At 41.3% G+C, this 20,987-nt stretch overlaps 1 protein-coding gene across 3 annotated transcripts in view; it reads right to left on the reverse strand.

The window, feature by feature from the left end:
• Positions 1–271: 271 nt before the first annotated feature.
• C6 (complement C6) overlaps positions 272–20,987 on the reverse strand; it is a 28,131-nt gene continuing 7,415 nt past the window's right edge. For 2 of the 3 annotated variants that reach the window (XM_064439450.1, XM_064439452.1), the window contains 12 exons: positions 19,265–19,465; positions 12,923–13,163; positions 12,105–12,227; positions 10,975–11,141; positions 9,861–10,086; positions 8,504–8,675; positions 7,287–7,398; positions 6,733–6,865; positions 5,544–5,735; positions 4,928–5,018; positions 3,086–3,327; positions 272–1,146 (listed from right to left, as the gene is read on the reverse strand). In XM_064439450.1, coding sequence (XP_064295520.1) covers positions 968–1,146; positions 3,086–3,327; positions 4,928–5,018; positions 5,544–5,735; positions 6,733–6,865; positions 7,287–7,398; positions 8,504–8,675; positions 9,861–10,086; positions 10,975–11,141; positions 12,105–12,227; positions 12,923–13,163; positions 19,265–19,465 — 2,079 coding nt within the window. In that variant the 3' untranslated portion in view covers positions 272–967. Of the gene's footprint in view, positions 1,147–1,890; positions 2,346–3,085; positions 3,328–4,927; positions 5,019–5,543; positions 5,736–6,732; positions 6,866–7,286; positions 7,399–8,503; positions 8,676–9,860; positions 10,087–10,974; positions 11,142–12,104; positions 12,228–12,922; positions 13,164–19,264; positions 19,466–20,987 lie in introns of those variants that run through there. The other variant, XM_064439451.1, reaches the window with a different exon arrangement.

Here is a 20,987-nt window from a genome sequence, read left to right on the forward strand (position 1 = left end):
GAAGTTTCCCTTGATGATGATAACAAACAGTGTCACCATTTTCTTGTACCCATCCTGGAATGGGAACACCCAGGGGCCCAAGCTCAGGAGCCACCTTTGGGCAGCAGAGCTGGGCTGGGGGATGGACCCATGGCTGGTCTGAGGCGCCCCATGTGTCTGCTGTCAGGATTGGTGCTGGTGCAAGGTGAATCTGCTTGTGACGCGTCTTTGCAGACTCCATGCAGAACAGCGTATTGCAGTAGGACTTAGACAAATGCATTGTTCATTAAACTTTTCTTTTATATTTAAGCACAAATGTGTTTAATTCACCTCAAGTGGTACCGTAAAAATTCCCCAACAGTGTCTAAGGCTCAAAATCAGCAAACCATAATCAGTTCTTCCCTTCAGTTACTCTGATTAAGAATCACATGGTTTTGAAGACTTCACTCAATCATTGCATATTTGCTCGCTGAATTTGTACCACAAGTGTCCATACAGGTAGCCTCCTTCGTGATCCTGTTAGGTGTCAGAGGGAACATGCAATGATGCTGAAGTGCCCAGTCTGCCTGCCTGGATGATACAGAAGGTACTCAGCCAGTGAGAAAACCAGGGTGCACAGCAGTCACAGCCACAGGAACAAGCCAGCAAATGGCTGAGGAAAGAAAAAGTCTCATCCAGCACCAGGGCAGACTAGGGGCAATGCTCTTATTTCTCCTTTCCTATCCATTCCCCTCCTGCCCTCTGCACATCCACAGAGTTACCAGCAATGAGTGCAGTCCCTATACCCCACTACCTAGGTCATTTTCAGACCAAAAAAAGCCCACTGCTACCCTTCTCCCAAAAATCTGTTAAGTAAGCTCTATTTTTTTTTTCATCCTTTATTTTTTGGTCTACTTGTCCTTTGATAACCAGCCAAGTTTTCCCAGGTTGGTTCATCCTGTGTGTGGATGGTGGGATGATCATGGTTGTTGTCAGGAGAGCCGACAAGTTATGCCAGGCAGCTCCCCTGCTCCAGCACCTCCAGTTTGATGCCAGCACACTTCATGGCTGCCAGCGTGCAAAGACTGACTGTCCTCCTCCTCCCTGTTGACTCCATTTGGATGCAGTAAAGGCGGCTTTCTCTGGGGCACTGGTAAGGCATCAAGCAGGAGCACTGGGTCTGTGTCTCTGGGAATGAACATGTTGGAATTTTAGCTGCAAACGTCGTGGCTAAAACCATATTTTATAGTTTGACAACATTTCAAAGTCCAACAGGCAAAAACACTATTGGAGGTTCATGATACATTAGTTACAAAATGCCCATAATACATACACTAGATGTATAATATTAGGAATAGAGACAAAAGCAGCTTTAAATACCAGTTTTTGCAGCAGTGTCCCATACAGAGAAAGAAATGAAGTATCTAACTATTTTTATCTACTGGCTTTCCCCAACCATTCTTCTAAACAAAGAGATATTAGGTTGACTTTCTGTTCCCAATTATCCCTGCACACAATGTTGCTGTGAAATGGAATCTTAAGGTCCATATTGTGTCAGCTCCTATTTCATTAAAGCTCCCTTTATGAATGCTAAGCTACCTGCTGCTGGCCTGTGGTAAAGTGCAGTCCTGACGGTTATTTCATTACCCATTTCTGATCTAATCAGATTCTGACTCTTTTTATTCTTTCCCAGAAATTCCCTAGGCAAGAAACTAAGTTTCTGCCTTCTTTTTCTTAAAACATATGAAAAAAAAAGTGTTTTCCTTTGTTAGCTGCTTTCCCATGGTAATGCAGTATCTTCTGCCCCTGTGTTGATACCAACCACTCATTCTCAGGAAAACCAAAACTTCCATTTCCCAAATGCCTGTGCATACTTATGAGAAAGTGGACTTTTGTGGAAATGGTGAGGACGAAAGTCCAATTCAAATCTCATGAGCACCACAATGAAAACTTATTTTATTTAATGTATTTTTCTCCTCTGGCTCTCATTTCTCCTCACTGAACAGGCTCCTCTGTAGGCTTTTGAGAGGAAAAACAGAGGTGCTGGCACAGGATCTAGCTTTAAGCCACTTCCACAGTGTGAGCAGATCTAGGCTTCTTAGGGGCTCTGGAATAAATAAGACCAATATTGTTTTAAACTATAACCACCTTGCCAGGAGTCCAAGGTGCCTAGATACTCCACCCCAGCATGTCCCGCAAGGGGCACACCTGGTCATGCCCTCTGCTTCAGCCCCACAAGGAACATCTCATGCAGTAATTTTACAGCCACCTACTTCAAATCTTGTGCTGCGGAAACCTTGAATCTTCAAAATGGGGTTTTAGGATTGCTGCACACTGCTGTTGCTTTATTAGAAGTAGACCAGGTGTGATAAGGATCATGTTTGTCTCTGGAAGCAAGTGAAGGAATGAATATGGCTGCCACTCAGCCTTTTCCTGGCAAGCACTTGATGTGTGAGGAGCCAGCCAGCACCTCAGACATTTACAGGAAAACACACTGCTCTTATCACCGAATTACACAGTAAATAGCCAAGTTGCACAACAGTGTATAAAATAATCATCTTGGGGATTTCACCAGCTTAGCTAGTTCATTAAAGCTCTTAATAAATACAGCTTTCACATATAGGTATTTGCAAATTTTAAGGTTAAAATCCCATTAAGCCTGATGGCCCCGGTCTTGCTTTTTAAGTAGTATCATTATTTAATTTCGTAATTTAATTATATGCTATAGAGGGTGTGGCACAAATTAACTCCTGAAGTACAAACTAGTGGTTATAGTACTTCCTACTGTGAGTTCCCTCACAGAGAATGGGCAATAACATTGCCAACTACATATTTGTGATTAGAGAATCAAATGTTAATTCTCCCGAAAAAGTTCTCTTAATCTCCAAGTTCCTAATGGGAAGTGGCAAAACTACACCACTTGTGCCTAAGGGAAAAGGCACATATGTAAGTGTTTCATTTGCTTGCAGCAACATGAGACTAACCACAGTTCCCCACTTCTCCCACTGTAAATTGCTCAAATAGACCACAATGCCTGTAATCCCTGTTCTTGGAGCAGTGAAGGGGTCAGCACATTTTATTTCTAGATCCAAAGGGCTGAATAAATCCCACCATTCAGAAGTCATACCTGAACATTCCTCCCAGTCATAGCAGGTGTCATAGCCACAGGGCACTTTCTTCAAGCTATTTGTAGAGAGCTTTGCCCTTTCAATAGCCCAGTCTAGATTGGAATCACCACGGCAAGGGCCAGCATGCAAGAAATGAAATGACTGCTCTCCAAGGCACATTTCAGCTGCATACTGACAGCTGGGCTTGGTCACATTCTGTTCAGAAACAGCATGTAGCACACAGATGTCTTCTGTGTAGTGGCTGACCCGAGGAAAGAAAAAATAATTTTAGCAAGCTGTGGAAAAATCTATGCTTCTAAATACTCCACCAGTATTGAATGAAACACAGCAAAGCCATAGCCAGGTTGGATATCTGTCTAAAGACCCAAGGCTGTCCCAGCTACTGCAGGACCTGGATCTGATACAGCATAGTACTGTGAGATAAGGAAGCTTTCGTCCTGTCCAACAGATGGGAGGTGAAGGACATGTGCCTGCACAAGAAAAGAGGAGGTGCTGTTACCTCCACAAGGTGTGTGAAATTTCCACAGGTCCTAGGGTTGTTTGTCTGAGTTAATGCAGCCCGGCAGCTGTGTGTGCAAGTCTGTCTCTGAAGCAGTTAGTTTGGCACCAATGGCAGGCAAACCCAGCCATGATGCTTGTAGTTTCCTTCTGTATTGCTCTTGATTCCTGACTGGATGCATTCTCAGCAAGTGCAGGCATTTCCAAGCAGTGTCATTTTGTGGGGCTTAGTCATTCTGCAAAGCGAGGGAGCAATACAGCTCACCTTTTTTATGTTCCTGAGTTAAGCTTATAGCTTTAGTCAACAAAACCTCTCTGGTTTTCAGAGGATTTTGTCTATGTACATTTGACAATGTCTGTCACTGTCTGAACAAGCTCTCTATCTACCCAAGGACTCTTGAGAGAGAAAATACCTTGGTTATTTGGGCATTGACATGAATGAGATAAATCCTATGCCAAGGGACTTGTCTGTGGTGACACAGGAGCCAGGTGGTGGAATTGTGTTGATCTCAGTCCTACAACTGCCCAGCTCATATTCAATCTCTGCTCAACTTTCCTCTCTCGAGCCCCACACCCTACCTCCACCCTGGACAGTCGTTTACTAAAAATCCTCTAAGATAACCTTCTATTCACTTGAAGGCTCAGTGGTCTGTGCAGGTGACATTGTGTAAAGAGACAGTAAATCCAAGTCTTACATATTTTTATATGCTCTAGAGACTGAAACATATGTTGTATTTTACAGCATGTTCATCTCAAAAATATTAATGTCAAACACAAGGAGCATGGCCTATTATAGCAAGGTAATGATACTGAAAATACAGTAATTGGAGGAATAAAGAAAAGAAAAGGAAGAGCTGGGATCTCTAGTAGCAGGTGGTAATGTAGATTAGAATGGTGCACCATGGTGTGCCGTTTGGTTAATGTCATTGTTCATTTATTTCATAGGCTATAAATGAATTTGAATTAATGTTAACCAAATAACATTGAACACTGGAACAGGTTGCCCAGAGAGGTGGTCGATGCCGCATCCCTAGAAACATTCAAGGTCAGGCAGGATGGGGCTCTGAGCAGCCTGATCTAGTGGAATATGTCCCTGCTCACTGCAGGGGGGTCAGACTAGGTGACCTCTAAAGGTCCCTTCCAACCCAAACCATTCTATGATTCTAGGGTTCTGTGGGGCTGTAATTTGGATACAGAGACATAGCTGGCTAATATCTGAACAGAGAGTAGCCCTGCATTGCTTTACCTCTTGTTACTCTTTCTGTTCTCTGTCACAATGGACTCATAGTCTAGCAGTGGAGAAACTTCAACTTTTCTTTTTCTAACTAAAGTATTTAACTTACCCACAATCTTCTTCCGGAGACATACAAACACACTGAGATTCAACCTGCTTTTGTCCTGGATTGCAAACACCTCTAATTTTAGTTTGCACATCTGAAACAAAAGAGTGACAGTTATTGTAACTAGTAACAAAGTGAACAGGGATATCTTAGACTGCTAAAATGGAATTATTTCCATTTATCCCATATTTCTCTCTTCAAAAGCTGCTGTGGTTGGGATTCCACAAGTACACATCAGTCTGCAAAAATCACTGGAAAATCCTGTACAAGAAGAGAAGGTAAAGTTTCAGTAGAACGGATTTTCCTATTCTTCTTTCATAAAGCCTTGTTAATACAGATGGGGATTGTTTAGTTTTGTTTTTAAGAAAACAGTTTTGGTATCTCAGTTTCATAATTAAAGCATACAGTACATTGCATCCAAATATTCTGAACTTAATGCAGAACTTTGGGGCTGAAATTACATGGCACTGTGGTAGGCACAAAGTAAAACCAAAATTAATGAACAGTTGCTGTATGTCTTAAAACCAGTCATCCGCCTCCCAGTTCTAGCTTGCTAAAATAAACCATGCTGTTAATACCAGCAGTATAGAAACAGTAGAGTATCTGCAGGCATACTAACCTTTTTCACATGTAATAGATCTCAAAATAGGAGGTATCCAGGACAGGTCTTTCCCACAGGTGTACTGTGTTTGGCCAGTAACTACAAACCCAGCTTGGCAACTCAGCGTCATGGTTTCACCAATGTTGTACTGTTGCTTAAAAGGGGAAATTGTGACACCAGCAGATGTTGTTGGCCTGAGACATACTGAGGCTGTAATAAACAAGAAAAAAGTATAATTCTTGTTGTTTTTATGGTGTGCAAGTATTTACAGCAAGTCGTAATGTTTCAGCTGAAGAGCCATAAAGACACTCAATAACACCAAATATTCGACTGACATTCAAAACTAATAAATATTTAACATAATTAAGTCTAGAAATTTTCAGCAGACTGTTACAGTCTTTAAAAATATTTTTCAATCAATAACTAAATACTTACAATGTGTTTCTAATGTATGCTAGCATAAGTAATATAATTTTACAGTTTAAAAATGATAAGAAAGGTATTAATGGCATATTTTAATTTTTCTTTTGTAAATGAATCTATTATCAAAACAATGGCAATAGAAAGCTCTTAAGTATATTCAGGTAAATTTTTTTTGTTAAAATCATCACTAAGTCAATGAAATCACACTGAGTTTTAGAAAACAACTGAAGTCTCTCTTGTTAGCAATCCCAGGTCAGTTCTAATCCTTAATTCTTAATTGGACTATAAATACTTCAAGGCATTGATTTATTGTGGGGATTTTCAAGGCAGCCCGGGGCAGTGGTGGCAGTTAGAGACACATCATACATTTAATATAAAATGTGGTAAACAAATTGCTCTAAGAATTCTTTCTTTAGCATAACTCATCAACTTAAAGATAGCTATGCAAGGCTGGAAACAAAATATGAGTCCTTCCATTAAAGATTTTTAAAACTAGACAGAAGGACCTCATAGCATCCATCTGAGGGTTTTCTAAAGCACTGACTATTACAACATCCTTACAAAGCACATAATAGTAACACTTCTGAATCGAAAAAGGAATGGTGTAGTGACTCAGTAGGTTTTTGCCATCTCTAGAGAGAATATATGAAATACCTTCTTAAAATGCTATCTCTTCAGATACCAATACAGATTATTTTGTTATAACCTGTATTAAAATTAATTTTGTGTCTTTTTCTTCCACTTCTGTTTTGTTGCTGGGCTAAATTAATTTTATCTTTCTTACGTTGACATTCAACAGGTTGCTGTGTCCAGCTTTGATCTGGCAGACATCGAAGGAATTGATAGCCACTGAGGACGTGACCACTCACACAGGCAATTTCGACTTCTTCCCCCACAGCATACTGGTTCTTTTCATTCTACAAAAGAGAAACAAAAAATCTCCCCAAAATCAGCGGTAACAAGACTGGAGATTGTCAAAAGAAACAATGATAAAAGCCTGATGGATTGATGTAATGAATGCTTGCTTTTCCTACTCTGAAATATGAGTCATCCACTGACCTATATAATGATACGTTTGTGCAGCTGCACTAACTGATGTCATGGTTACTAAACAAAGATTCAAGTACCACTGTTTGAAATGGATTGTACCTTGACTTTGCTTCAGTTGCTCATGGACTTTGGTAGACTAGAGACCCGCAGCATGCCACATACACAGCAACGTGCTCACTAGCACAGTAGCTAGTCTGTGTATCAGGCACATGTAGCAAAGCGGCTGTAAAATTTCCCAGCTCTCAACCACTACACTCTTCTTCTCTATCACTCATTTTTCATGCTCACCCTGATAAATCCGTTTTCTGGTGGGTCTGGCCTGGAGCATCCAGACTGAGGTTCATCAATCGAGACATCCTCTTCTCTCCTGGCTTCATCATCATTGATACAAGGTGCACCTCTAAAAAGTGAAAACTTGCTGGTAAGGGTGTATCTTAAGCATTCATGTCACCAAATAACTATGGCAGAATGTCAGAAGCTTTGGACAGGGATTCTACAAGTGTGTCCTGCCCACCACCCCCCCCCCCAAATGGTGAGAAAACTGTATTCTGTTAAATAATAGATAGCAGACATCAAAAATTGCAGGTGTTGGTAGGAAATTGATTATGAGAGTACTAAAAAAGTGATAGATACAGGGCCACAATTTCTATCAACGTAACTCCTGAAATATTTTTATACAGTAAGAAAAAGAGACAAACCACAGCAGATGGAGGAAGTATCTCAGGAGTCCATGTGATTTGGTTGGGTTTACAATAACATAGTCAAAACCATTCTGTTGCAATCAGGCAATGGTTAAGGAGGCTCATCTCTCTAAGCATGGGACTTCATGGCCCATGGTGTCCAACTGAGATGAGTAACAAAGAACTGTGTAGCCCATTGCTTTTAATCATCTCTTATCCACTCCAGAATCTCCTCTGTAGTCATTACAGCAGGGATAATGAAAATCCTGCTTCAGCTCTTGGTTCCAGTGGAAAAAACAAATCTGTACAAAGCCTAGGTCTTGAAGATGTAAGAAACTGAGGCAGTTTGGGGTTGGGGTTATGATTTTAAATTAAAACCATGAAAAATGGATACATCAGACAGACTCAGAGCAGGAATATGAAAAGCTAGGTAGTTTCAGTGGAATTCTCTCTGAGTTCAGACCTAATCCTCTAAGAGAAGAGGATGTGATATTAACAAAACCAGAAACTGCGAACTCTCATGAATGGAAGCAGATGAGTTCTCCATGCGTTTGGACAAGAAGTCATGCAAAGCAGCGTAAGAGGTCTACAGGCATACTTCAGTATGTAATTCATCAGCCATTTTCTAGGAAAAACTAATTAATAAATCCAAACTTGAAGCAAGTTGTGAAGATTTTTAGACATGTCCTTCCCTCAGCCCTCACTACAGAAGTTCAGACAGGAGAGTTGTCTGCTGTTTTTCCTTGGTAGTCACAAAGCCACTCTGGAGAGCTCCTTAGATCTGCTCCATGACTATGGAGAATTTTTGATCTACCACCTCCTTACCTGTCTGTGAAAACAGAGGTGTAACAGTCCTCCTCTTCTTCCCGTTCACCTTCACAGGGCTTTCCGCCATTCATCGGGGAGGGGTTATTACACTCCCGGGTCCTTCTTGTTTTGAAGGAAGCATCACATGAACTCCATTCAGACCAGCAACTCCAGTGGCCATCTACAGCAACTGCAAGAAATAATATCCTATCTTTTGGTAGATCTGTACTATACATAGTATTTCTCTTAGGACGACATACAAGAGGGCTGGTGGTAAATTCATAATATTTTTTTCAGAGGATATAAAATTGTTACTGTTAAGGAAGTAGTTTGTCTCTAGAATGTGGAGTTTTCTAAAGAGGTGGTCAGCCAAATTCCAGCTGCTTCATGAAAACCTAAAATATATTTTCTAGTTTTGATTGCAAGTAATGTTCAAACCCAGAAGCATCTTATTTTCTACTTCTGTTGCATATGCTGTTGTCTGAGTTTTCGTAGTGGTGACAACCTTTTTAGATAGCTCTTTATTTAATGAATTATTAAGTAAATCTGAGCTCTAGCACATATCTAAACCCCAAATCTACATCTCATGTGAGCTAAATTAAAACACTACTATCTTTTCTTAACCCCTGTGGTATTTTGTGTGTGCTACCATGAAGCATATATAAAATTTTTATTTACACACCCAGTCTTTTCTGCGTGCAATACACTTTCTACATTCCTCTCTACCTGAATATCTTCAGTTTTTAATTTCTTTCAAAATATTTCTTTATTAGGGTCAGATGATGAGACCTGTAGCTGCCTAAGTGACTTCTCTTCTCTCCTTTGGTCCTGGAATATAAATATGTGTAATAATAAATATAATACTGTAAGTCTCTTCTGTTTCCCATAGGTATGGCATTAGTGCCAATTTCATTCAAAAACCTGTTTGCATGAAATTGTTCTTTAAATTTTTCAGAATGGTTGTTATGTTCCCTCTACTTAAGCAACTGAATTTTCCTTCCACATCATAATCAACAATTTTTATCTCCATTAGCCATTTAATCTTAAGCATAATAGGCTATAGGGAAAACTAAGGAATGGGATTCTTAATTCTTGCATCAACTATCTTTGATCTCAACTTCATCCTTATTGCTGAACAGCTCGTTTCCTGTTATTTTAATTATGTAGCTGAGAAATCTTTTACCATATCTTTTGAGCCATGCCTAATCAGTTTGGTTTTTATTTTTCACCCAACCTTTAGTCTTGTACTTTCTGACCATTACCAAGTGGTAAAGAGTGCTATGGATTTAGTAAGGGAAGGTTATGTCAGATGCATCTTCGACAAATAGGTACCAGAAGGACCATATTTACATTATGACAATGTTACACCAAATACCTGATTTGTAACCCGGAGCTCGTGTCTCACAGTTTTTGCCATAGGTGCCAGACTGGCACAGGCAGAGGCACTCTGTCCCAGAAAGCACAGGCCTGCCGTTGTTGGGGCATGGTGCACACTGGCAAGGGTCAAACCTGCCTGCATATTCTCTCAGGGCTCGCCACAGGTTGCGACGTTTAGTCACGGCACATGGCACATTCTTCACTAAATCCACGATGGGCGACACCTGGTAGAGAGACACTCTGTAAGCAGTTACTGTGACACAGCAGGGTCCTGCTGGGGTAGCTACAGGATTTTAAAGGCACTAGAGCCTACATATGAAGCTATATCTCACAGGAGTCAGGCATATTGAAGGTTACAGATGTTTTAAAGGAGCACGACAATGTTATACATCTATATTTTCCTGCTTTTATTTCCCCAACTTAGGGCTCTGTGAGCCAATGGAAAATGAACCAAGTGGGATAACACATCTAAAAATTCAGGACAACGCAGATGACATGGGGCTAGCTTACACCCTGTCTCTGCCATGTGAAACATCCCTACGCTGCCTTCATGAGCTCAGCAGCTGTAGCAGGAGAAAGAGCACTGGATGCTGCATTCAGGCTGGTTTTGGTGTTTGCCTTGAGTGCTTTTCCACTGGTCCTGAGAGGCTGCTGTGCCAGCAGGGGAGCCAGCGTGCAGTGCACTCACAACAGCGTAGATATGCTGTATTAAATGTGCAGGACAGAGATACCAGGGGACTAATGTTTTATTTCAGTTTAGCTAGGTGCCATACCTTGCAACATAGGCCTGACAAGGGAAAAAAAAGCACCATGCACTTCTTTCCTGCACAGGAACTAGCCCCTGCCCACGTCTGGGCTCCTGCTTGTGCCTGAGTAATTAACTCGTGTTCCTCCCTCTTTCTCAAACTGCCTATGGAAAATGAAAACCTGATGTGGCTTATAAACTCACACGCACAACCAGTAATTCTAATAAATGTTTTATATGTTTATCTTATGACCTTATGTATGCGCATTCATCCCAATGTAAATGACAAAATACCTGCAGAGCTCTCCGAAGACCTGCTAACTGGTGAACAATTTACTGCCTCAAAGTTTTCTTGTTCTTCTCTTACCTCAAAGTCAATCACCACAGGATTGTCCTTTGTTGATTCCAGCCAGTTTGTGAAGACTGTGTGTCCTGGGAAAACCCCCTTTTTCTCCCAGGCCAGAGCTGCTGCATACTCTGACCTGCCACCTTTTACCAGGGAGACCGACAGTTCAGCTGACTCCAAAATGGAACCTGAAAGGGGATTTCATCACAGTATTGTCAGACAAAGGGCTCCAAAGACAGAAAACGTAGCAACAGAGTTCTAAGAAAAAGTGTAAGAGGATGTAAAAGAATATAATAATTTTTTTGAAGCTACCCTTGGAAGAATGAAGTCTAAGCTAAGAAAAACAATCCCTGCTGTGACAGCAGCCCATCATAGTCTTTGAAAGGAAAGTGTTTGAGAGCTCAATCATGGAGATATTCAGAACTACACAGGACACTTGTGGAAGATGCAGGGGATTCAGCAGGTTCCTCTAGAAGAACACACTGCAAGGCAGGATCTTTAGTCCCAGCTGTAAACAGCTGAGTAATGGAAATTTCCTGTAAAATGAGGACAAAAATATGGTGGAGGTGATGAAATCCCCAGTTTTAGTAATGAAGAACATGACTTTTGCCATTCTTGCAGAAAATACATCAACTTTCTGCAGTTCCTGAGACACATATCTAGCATTGCCAGGAAATCCTGCATGTAGATGTCTGCTTGGCATGAGGAAAATGGGAGGGGAAGGTCAGGGAATGTGCTATTGCTGCCCAACACTCCCAATGAGCCTCGAGCAACCCTTAAAGAACATCAGGGACTCAGTCATGATCAAACATTTCTGGTTGTGCCCATTTCCCAGTACAGCATGCCTGGTCCTGGACCCAGGGCCACAGGTTTATCAGATCCATGACCGACTGGAAGAGCCAGTGCCACCAGATACCCAGTGATGATGCTCCAGAGCAGAGGAAAAGCACCCCTAGATCATAATTCCTTTAGCAAGTAAGAGAATGTTTTCATGTTCAGAGACAAACAGTGAAACACTGGCTCCTCTGACAGTGGTGGAAGAGCATCTGTAGTTCAAAAAAGCTGGGAGGTCACCTGGGGCACCTAGATGAGGGGAATTGTGCCTCTCAGGGTAAGTAACAGTACTTGGGCCCTGTTCTCATCACGGTCACCTTCATGTTTCACAGTCATCCTGTTTGTGGTGCATCTGGTACTGACTTTCTTTTTCTTTATGAAGAACACACGCCTTGTTGTTTCTGTTCGGACACAATCCATTGATTCATCCACTGCCAGGCCTAGAAATACCAGAGAGCAGCAGCTTCATCACCATAACCATGTTAGAGGGCAGCACCAGGCTCCCACATCGAAGTGAGCCATCGCAGGTCTCCCTGCTCCTCACTGACCACTGGAGACTTCATTACTGCAGGCACTTGCTTCCCCAGGTACAAAAAAAGCATTGGACTTAGTCATGATTACCATGCCTTTCAGGCACCCTCCCATACCCATGCAAGTTACAGGAGTGACATTAAGGATCACAGCTTTTAACCTTAGATTTCCATTTCTGTGGCATTATCTTTTCATTTTGACAGTCTGGCAGTCATGGGAATATTTTTAGAGTAATTTCTAATCAATACCAACAACTTTATTGACTGTATCCCAAAAAGCACCACTTATACCTCTAAGACATCAGTCTCACGCTGAAGTATGCTGGAACACCTTTTCTTGGTGTTGATCTGAAGGTCTTAAGAGGTTCCCTGAACACAATGACATTTACCAAGCAAGGAACCTCTTGAAATTTTCAAATTATGACAGCATAGAGCAAAAATTTCTCCTTGCTCTATATATAGGCAGTGTGAGTAATTCCTGGGTCTATGCAAGTCTAAGGGATTTTTTGCTGTTGGAGAACTTTCTATGTGGTGTAAGATCTAAAAACAGTGATAAGAAAAGCTGGTAAACAAATCATGATATTTTCTTGTTAAAGATTACATACCCGAGTTCTTCAATTCCTCAGAGCTGTACTGGTAAAGAATGTCATAGGAACCACCCATCTTCCCAGAGGTGTAGTAATGAGTGCCAAAGTCATCAAATATTCTGCTGTATAAAGCGTAGTTGTACTCCAGGGGCAGGTGGTTAAGTGCTTTTAGAAAGACGTCTGAGAGCTGCAGATCTGACTGTTTCATTGTGAAGTTTGCAACAGAAATGACTTTATGGACTCTAATAAAGTTGGAATTCTAGAAAAAAGAAAACGGGACTCTTAACAGCTTCATAGGTAGTTAAATGCAGAAAGTAGAGGATCCAAGAGTATGCCCTGAGATTCATTGCAAGAACTAATTAATCCTGTGTATCATGCTGCTTTATCCATGAACAAACTAGCCCTGGCGTTTCCAAGAGCCCTGTGCAGCTCTTGAGGACACTGCTTATTATACCTTTACATTGTGGGGGTATGTAGCATTCCAACAAAAATTAGGACTCCCTAAGCACCTACCAAACAGAAAGCAAAAGGATTGCTGCCATAATAAATACACCAGCAATGATAAGACAACAAAAAGTTTCAGAGGAAAGGCTTCAGCTTATAAGCACCCATGGGTCATTTGCAGCTAATCTGGTGTTTTGGATACTAACTCACTGTTACGAAGTTTCACAGTTTGTCAGTCCGCTAAAACTAAAACTAGACCACAGGAATAAAGATCTCATGGAGTTCAAGTGTCAGGCTGTTAACGAGAGACAAAAAAAAAAGAGAAAGTTCAAAAACTGGAAACATCTCTTACATTTAGAAAAAGCCAGATGGTTTTGAAACAGCTAATTCATATATTTTTGCAATGCTACAGGCTGTTTATGTGGGAGCTTAACAAAATAGAAAGGAAAGGAATAGAAAATACTGAAAGAAAAGATTTATAAAGTGACAAGCAGAACTGATGGCACAAGGCTAAAGCAAAGACATCAAGAGCAGAAGGAGGGGCAGGAAACTGGAGCAAATGACCAACTGGCAGATAGGAAAGACTGATTATAAAACAATTGGTTACTGATTTATACATGGGTCCTGATGAATTTTGCTGCTGGTAGGTTGGCTCTATTCCACTTCTGTCTCCAAGGTCATTTGGCTTAGAAGACACAAGGATACCTCTAGAAAGGGAGTTCTCCCATCCAGGACTGAGCAATGTAACACATGAGCTAGACATCAGCTTTCAGTTCTGCACAGAACTGCTCATTTCGGTGTTCTCATTTGGACATTGGAAAATAAGCTAAGAATAGTCACCTGTCTGCTGAAGTGAGAATAAGAATAGAAGAAATAGGGTATGTAACAATTCCTAGATTATATTCAGCTCCTAAAATACCCTGTGGTAACATAATTTTTAGGATTTTCAGGTGATTTAGGTTCTGATCCTCAAATTTCAGCTATGCCAGCTAACATTTCAGTTATGACACACAAAATTGCAGGCCACTTCAGCAAATATTGATTCTAAAAACCTTAGCTGGTTTTAGAACGTATATGCATGCTAAATATTAATTTCTGCTTGACATGCATCTCACATCTGCACTTTATGATAATAAAAGTATCTTAAGAGTTTTTACTACTAGCAAGTAAGTGCCTTTATTACTAGCAATTTACCTTACAGTTGACAAACCCAGTGATTTCTATGTTAAATCCCTGAGGCACACACAATGTTGGAAACCCTCACTTGTAGAACAATCCCAGGAAATTGGATTCTGAAGTCGCCAGCATTTCTGGGCACATGTCTAATCATAGTGGTAAACTCTTGTGCCTGTAGCAATCTTGACCCATGAGTACCAGGTATTAATACAAAATATTAGTGTAGATCAGGGATGATTATTTCCAAAGACAGCCTGGTCTAAATCAAGCGTGAGTACTCAAGTTCAGTTTTGTTATACAAACTACTTCATTGACAAAAAGCAGACAAACACAAGCTGAGTTAGACTGATGTTGAAACCAGTAGTTTTAACTGGAAATTTTCTAACAATGCAGGTTTTCATCCAAACATGCTGATTAAGTAATCTTTCATCCCAAATATCATAAGCAGAGTTACCACAAAATCATGTCTGTCCCTGCCTGACATCCCCAGGGATGGAAGTGGCTTCCTATGTTTGAGCTCTCAGTTTTTGAATTGTGATTCAAGCAGTCTAACTCAATTAACTGCTGCCATAAATACTAGTACCATGAGCTAAGGGAACAGGCACACATTTTGATACAAATCTTTCAGAAGTCCTTTGACATCGTAGCATGGGAATTCAGTGACAAATAAGTAGTATATAAAAATAATGACATGGAGCAGATGGGCAAAATTAGTACAGTAGTTTATAATTAAATGTGTTACATAATATTCCAGCCTCACTTTAAGAATGTTTCCTTATATTTACTGTAGAGAAGAATGACAGGTGTTCACCTGGGCTCCCTCTACAGCCCTTCTAGGGCTCCTTTCAGATAACAGACATTTATGTAGAAACCCAAGCAGTTTCCCTTCATCAATTCAGAAGGAGGGTGATTAGCTGAGATGCAGATGTGGAACTGTTGTTGCCTATGGATATGTAAGCTGAATCCCACCCTCGATCGTTACCATGATGCAAGCAGAAGAGGGAGGTCATGAGGATGACCTCTAAGGACACTTTCCACAGAGTGCAAGAGCTATTGATCCCCAGGTATAAGAAAACAGGGAAGGAACGCAAAAGGCTGGCATGGATGAGCCAAGACCAGCTTGTCAAACTGAAGGGCAAGAAGGAAATGCACAGGCAGTGAAAACAGGGACAGGTATCCTGGGAAGAGTATGGGGATGTTGCCTGGTTCTGTAGGGATGGGGTCAGGAAAGCCAAGGGATGGCTGGAACTCAACTTGACAAGGGCCACAAAGAATAAAAATAAGGTCTTCTCTATGCCTGTGAGCCAGAAAGGAAGGTCCTCCCCAATGATTCCCCACCCTTGATGAACACAACTGGCAAACTGGTAACAATGGTTGAGGAGAAGGCTGAGATACTCAATAACTTTTTTGCCTCACTCTTCACTGGCAACGTCTCTTCCCATATCTCTCGAGTGGATGGACCTCAAGGCAGAGACCAGGGGAGCAAAGTCCCACCTACTTAAAAGAAGATCAGGTTCGTTGAGGCCACCTGAGGAAACTGAACATACAGAAGTCCTGACAAGATGCATCCTAGAGTCCTGAGAGAAGTGGCTGCTGTAGTTGCCAAACCACTCTTCATGGTATTTGAAAATTCATGGCAGTCAGGTGAAGTCCCTGGGGACTGGAAAATAGAAATATTGCATCCAGTTTTACAAAGGGTGGAAAGGAGGACCCTGGGAGCTACCAATCTCTTGGCCTCCCCTCTGTGCCTGGGAAGATCATGGAACAGATCCTCCTAGAAGCTATGCTAAGGCACACAGAGCTCAGGGAGGTGATCCGAGACAGCCAGCATGGCTTCACCAAGGGCAAGTCCTGCCTGACCAACCTAGTGGCCTTCTATGATGGAGTGACTACCTCAGTGGACAGGGGAAGAGCTACAGATGTCATCTCTCTGGACTTCCCTAAGGCCTTTGACACGGTCCCCCACAACATCCTTGTCTCTCAATTGGAGAGATATGGATCTGATGGGTGGACTGTTTGGTGGATGAGGAATTGGCTGGATAGTCACGTCCAGAGAGTAGTGGTCAATGGCTCAATGTCCCATGAAAAGTGGTGTTCCGCAGGGGTCTGTACGGGGACCAGTACTGTTTAATATCTTCATCAATGACATAGAGAGTGGGATTGAGTGTACCCTCAGCAAATACGCAGATGACACCAAGATGAGTAGTGTGGTTGACACACCTGAGGACTGGGATTACCACTCAGAAGGATCTGGACAACCTTAAGAAGTGGGCCCATTTGAACTTCATGAGGTTCAACAAGGCCAAGTGCAAGTTCCTGCACATGGTTTGGGGCAACCCTTGGTATCAATACAGACTGGGGGATGAAGGGATTGAAAGCAGCCCTGCAGAGAAGGACTTGGGACACTGGTGGATGAAAAGCTGGATATGAGCCAACAATGTGTGCTCACAGCCCAGAAAGCCAACCGTATCCTGAGCTGCATCAAAAAGAAGTGTGGCCAGCAGGTTGAGGGGGGTGATTCTCCCCGTCCACTCCACTCTGGTGAGACCCCACCTGCAGTGCTGCGTCCAGCTCTGGGGCCCTCAGCACAGGAAGGACATGGAGCTGTTGGAGCGGGTCTAGAGGAGGCCACAAATATGATCAGACAGACTGAACACCTCTCCTGTGAGGACAGGCTGAAAGAGTTGGGGTTGTTCAGCCTGGAGAAGAGAAGGCTCCAGGGAGACCTTATTGTGGCCTTTCAGTACTTAAAGGGGGCTCATAAGAAAGATGGGGACAGACTTTTTAGCAGGGCCTGTTGCCATAGGACAAGTGGTAATGGGTATAACTAAAGGAGGGTAGGTTCAGACTAGATATAAGGAAGAAATATTTTACAATGGGGTGGTGAAACACAGGAACAGGCTGCCCAGAGAGGTGGTCGATGCCCCATCCCTGGAAACATTCAAGACCAGGTTGGACGGGGCTCTGAGCAACCTGATCTAGTTGAAGATGTCCCTGCTCATTGCAGAGGTGTTGGACTAGGTGACCTTTAAAGTTACCTTCCAATGCCAACTGTGTTCTGGTTCTATGATTCTATAATGCTATGACTCTATGATTAAAGGATCAGAAACCAAGATCACATACTAGAGGATCACTTAGCTTAGCTAGGAAAGTTTCTGGTAAATAAACATAAACTTGAAAAATGTCAAGTTTCCATATTTCTTCCATTCCAATATGGAAAAATGCATGACCTTTCAAGTGGCTAGGGGCCTCTAGAGACTCTGTGATGTTCGTGTGAAACCCTTCTGCACACAGTTTAATATATAGGTCTGGATCTCACCTCCCAAAGCCCACGTAAGTTGCCCCTCTTTTAAGTAATCAAAATAAAATTCTATTTTCATTATTTAAGAAAGTATTGCAAATTTATTTATAGGCGTCTCAAATGTATGTAAGTACACATCTATCTACAAACACAAAATTTATACAGATAGATATGAAAAGAGAGACTTCTTATACGATACAGCAGAGAATGTGAGGAAGACCCACATTAAAACTCCTGCTATGGATCCACTGAGGGATTTTAGGCCATGTCAGCTCTAGACAACACCAGACTAAGTTATTTGCTACTTTAGGTGGGTTTCTGGACTTTCATGACAACAACGTTGAAAACCAATGTACATCCAAAAAAACCTTCCTGATGAAAGTTTCATTTAAATTAACATTTCCTTAAGTAGTTTTGTTTTGGGTTTAAGCCAATAAGAAACCACAGTTCCACCAAAATAAACCTAAGAGAAGTACGAAAGAACAGCCAGATAGTATAAAGTTGTCCAAATGGGAATGAAAGCCAACAGGTTTCCAGTAGCTGGAACTTTAATATAGCTGATTTCAAACTAGAAGTAAAGTACTCTTTAAGCTGGCAAGTTACTTAACCATTAGGACAAGTTAACAAGGCCTGCAGTAAATTTCTGTCATAGGAAATCTTAGTATTAAGACTGATATTTTTGTAAAAGTTTAATTCTAACTTAATTAGAACTCATGGGCTTCAACAAGCCTTAGTTTCAGCCAGTCCTATGGCCTCTTCCATTCAGAACTGCGAACAACAGAAAAATCCTTTACTGCCGTTAAAATATAAAAGTACATAGTCTTATACCCCACAGTATTAATCTGCACTAAAAGTGCAGAATTTTATGGGAAACAGGTTTTCTGTCCTCAGAAACTTTTATGTGGATGTGTTATTTCTGAGGTTATCTTTACAACCAAGGGCATCTTGGCAGCCACAAGACTCCAATATACAAGTTTGTTACCAAATCAAAACCTCATGTAGATTAATTCCCAGTACAAACATATATATAACACATTCTTGAGTGCACTTCATTTCTTTTTAGAGTTGTCTACTACTGTTACTACATGGCATTCTGCCTTCTTAATCTATAACTAGGACAGGGAAAGGGGCGGTTTACCTGATCTGATAACCTCAAATGTATGTCACATCTATGCTTTTTAAAGTGGAATATACCAATGACTTCAGTACTAAAAACAGAAAATCATGTTGCATTACTGAAGGTATGTAACAACCAGGAACATCCTGTAGCAGCAGAACAGGAACATTTTAATGTGTAATTCTAGTGTGGTTTGTTTATTTTTTTTTAATGTAATGCCAATGCCTTGATAAGGAAAGTAGCCTTTGATAGCTCAGTTCTGAAATGAACAGACAGACAGAAATTTAATGAAAGGAAGAAAATGAAGGCAATATTCCGTTACCTTTTCATATGAGGCTTCAATGGCTTTCCTGAAGGAGGAAGATGATGTGACTGTAGTCCTTGTCTTTCTTGAGAATAAAAATGGGATACCAGAAGATCTTTGAAGACTATGAGTGGATGAACTACTTCCATGTGCACTATCACTAAGGGGAGTTAAATCGTTATAGAAATCTGATGTTACATCATCCTCTTCGTCTATTACCTGGAGATTCAGTAAAGCAAAATGCATTTGCCCATATAATAATCTGAAACAGAAACCTATTAAGCAATGATTTTTTAATGGAAGAAACATGCCTGATTGAGACTTGGCTGTAAGCTAAAAAACTTAACAGAAAAGATGAGACTGAGAAATGTTATCAAGTGAGAGGAATATGAATAGGCATTTATAGGAGAAAAAACAAAAGACATGTAATGCTTTCTTCTAAAATTCCCCACCCCAATGCCCTGAAGTTTCAGAATAATTTTCAACAAGTGTTTCAACACACTTTTCAAAGACAGTCAGACCTTCATGCTGTGTCCACATTATGACTAAGTCCCAGTCCCATGACTTCTATACTGTACAAGGCAAAGAGCTTGAGGTTTTCTGTCCTATCTTCTTAATTCCCAGCTAGAGGAATGAACAGGTTTTCAGAGGAAAGCCTTAGGGTGTACTTGCAACGTTAGCACCCATAATGCTTGATGGACTAAGGGTAGGTGGACAGGAACCAGGATCAACCTTGTGTGATCAAATTGGTAAACCTGGGTGATGCTGTTGTGCAAAGCACCAAGGCAACTTTATCATCAGTTCAGAAATAACTCATTTCCCAAAATTCAGGCAAATCTCTGCAGGTGTTTGAATGATTCAACTTTTTCCAGCCTCTAGACTTTTTTAATTAATAGGGCTGCTAAGGAACTTGGGAGGTGAGGTGGTTCATTCCCCCAATCCACTTCCATTCTCCAAGAAATCATATACCTTTGCATGAAAAGACACTGGAGTTCCAAAAAGAAAGCCTGATCTAGAGTGACCCTTCTATACCAAAAGCTGCTCTAAATGTTAAAAAATACAGATACACTCTCAAAGGTGAGATCCAAAACCCTTAGCAGTTCTGCAAACAGTTCAGCATCAGTTACTTAACAAACCACACAGCTTTAAAGAGACCTGGGCAAACCAAAGCTTGGTTTTCTCTATTGATTATTTCTGCACACAGTAATTTTTCACCATTTTTAACAAAACCTACACGTCATGGCCAATCCAACTGCAGTTTCCATACAACATATTAGGGTGCCCTTTGTTCAGTTTCTCCTGTTAAAGCAATACTAAAAAATCACAGCACTTGTGTCAAAAATCAGCAGTCCATATTTCATCTATTAGTTGAGCTTTTTTCGCATCCTACATTCCTTCCTTTCCAATGCAGTATCTATTGGCTTCAGACAGGGCCTGCCAGTACGTGCACAGCCAGATGTTATGCCCTCTGTTGTTCAAAGTAGTTTCTAAATATCAGTGTCTAAAAGTCTAAAATATCAGTTCTAAAAAAATCAGTGATCCCTAGATTTTTTTATGAGATACAAGCCACGTTCATTTTGGCCTTGACCTCTCCTGCAAGACTCTTCCCCAGATTGTGGACTTCTTGTCCTCTTGCCTCTCAGACTCGGTGTCTGCCTTCTCTCCTTGCTGCTCTTCAGAGGGGCTGGGCAGGGAACAGGCCGGACTGAGGGGCTGAAATAACTCAGGGAGGAACTGTGTC

This window comes from Phalacrocorax carbo, chromosome Z (assembly GCF_963921805.1).
Source record: "Phalacrocorax carbo chromosome Z, bPhaCar2.1, whole genome shotgun sequence".
Taxonomy (NCBI): domain Eukaryota; kingdom Metazoa; phylum Chordata; class Aves; order Suliformes; family Phalacrocoracidae; genus Phalacrocorax; species Phalacrocorax carbo.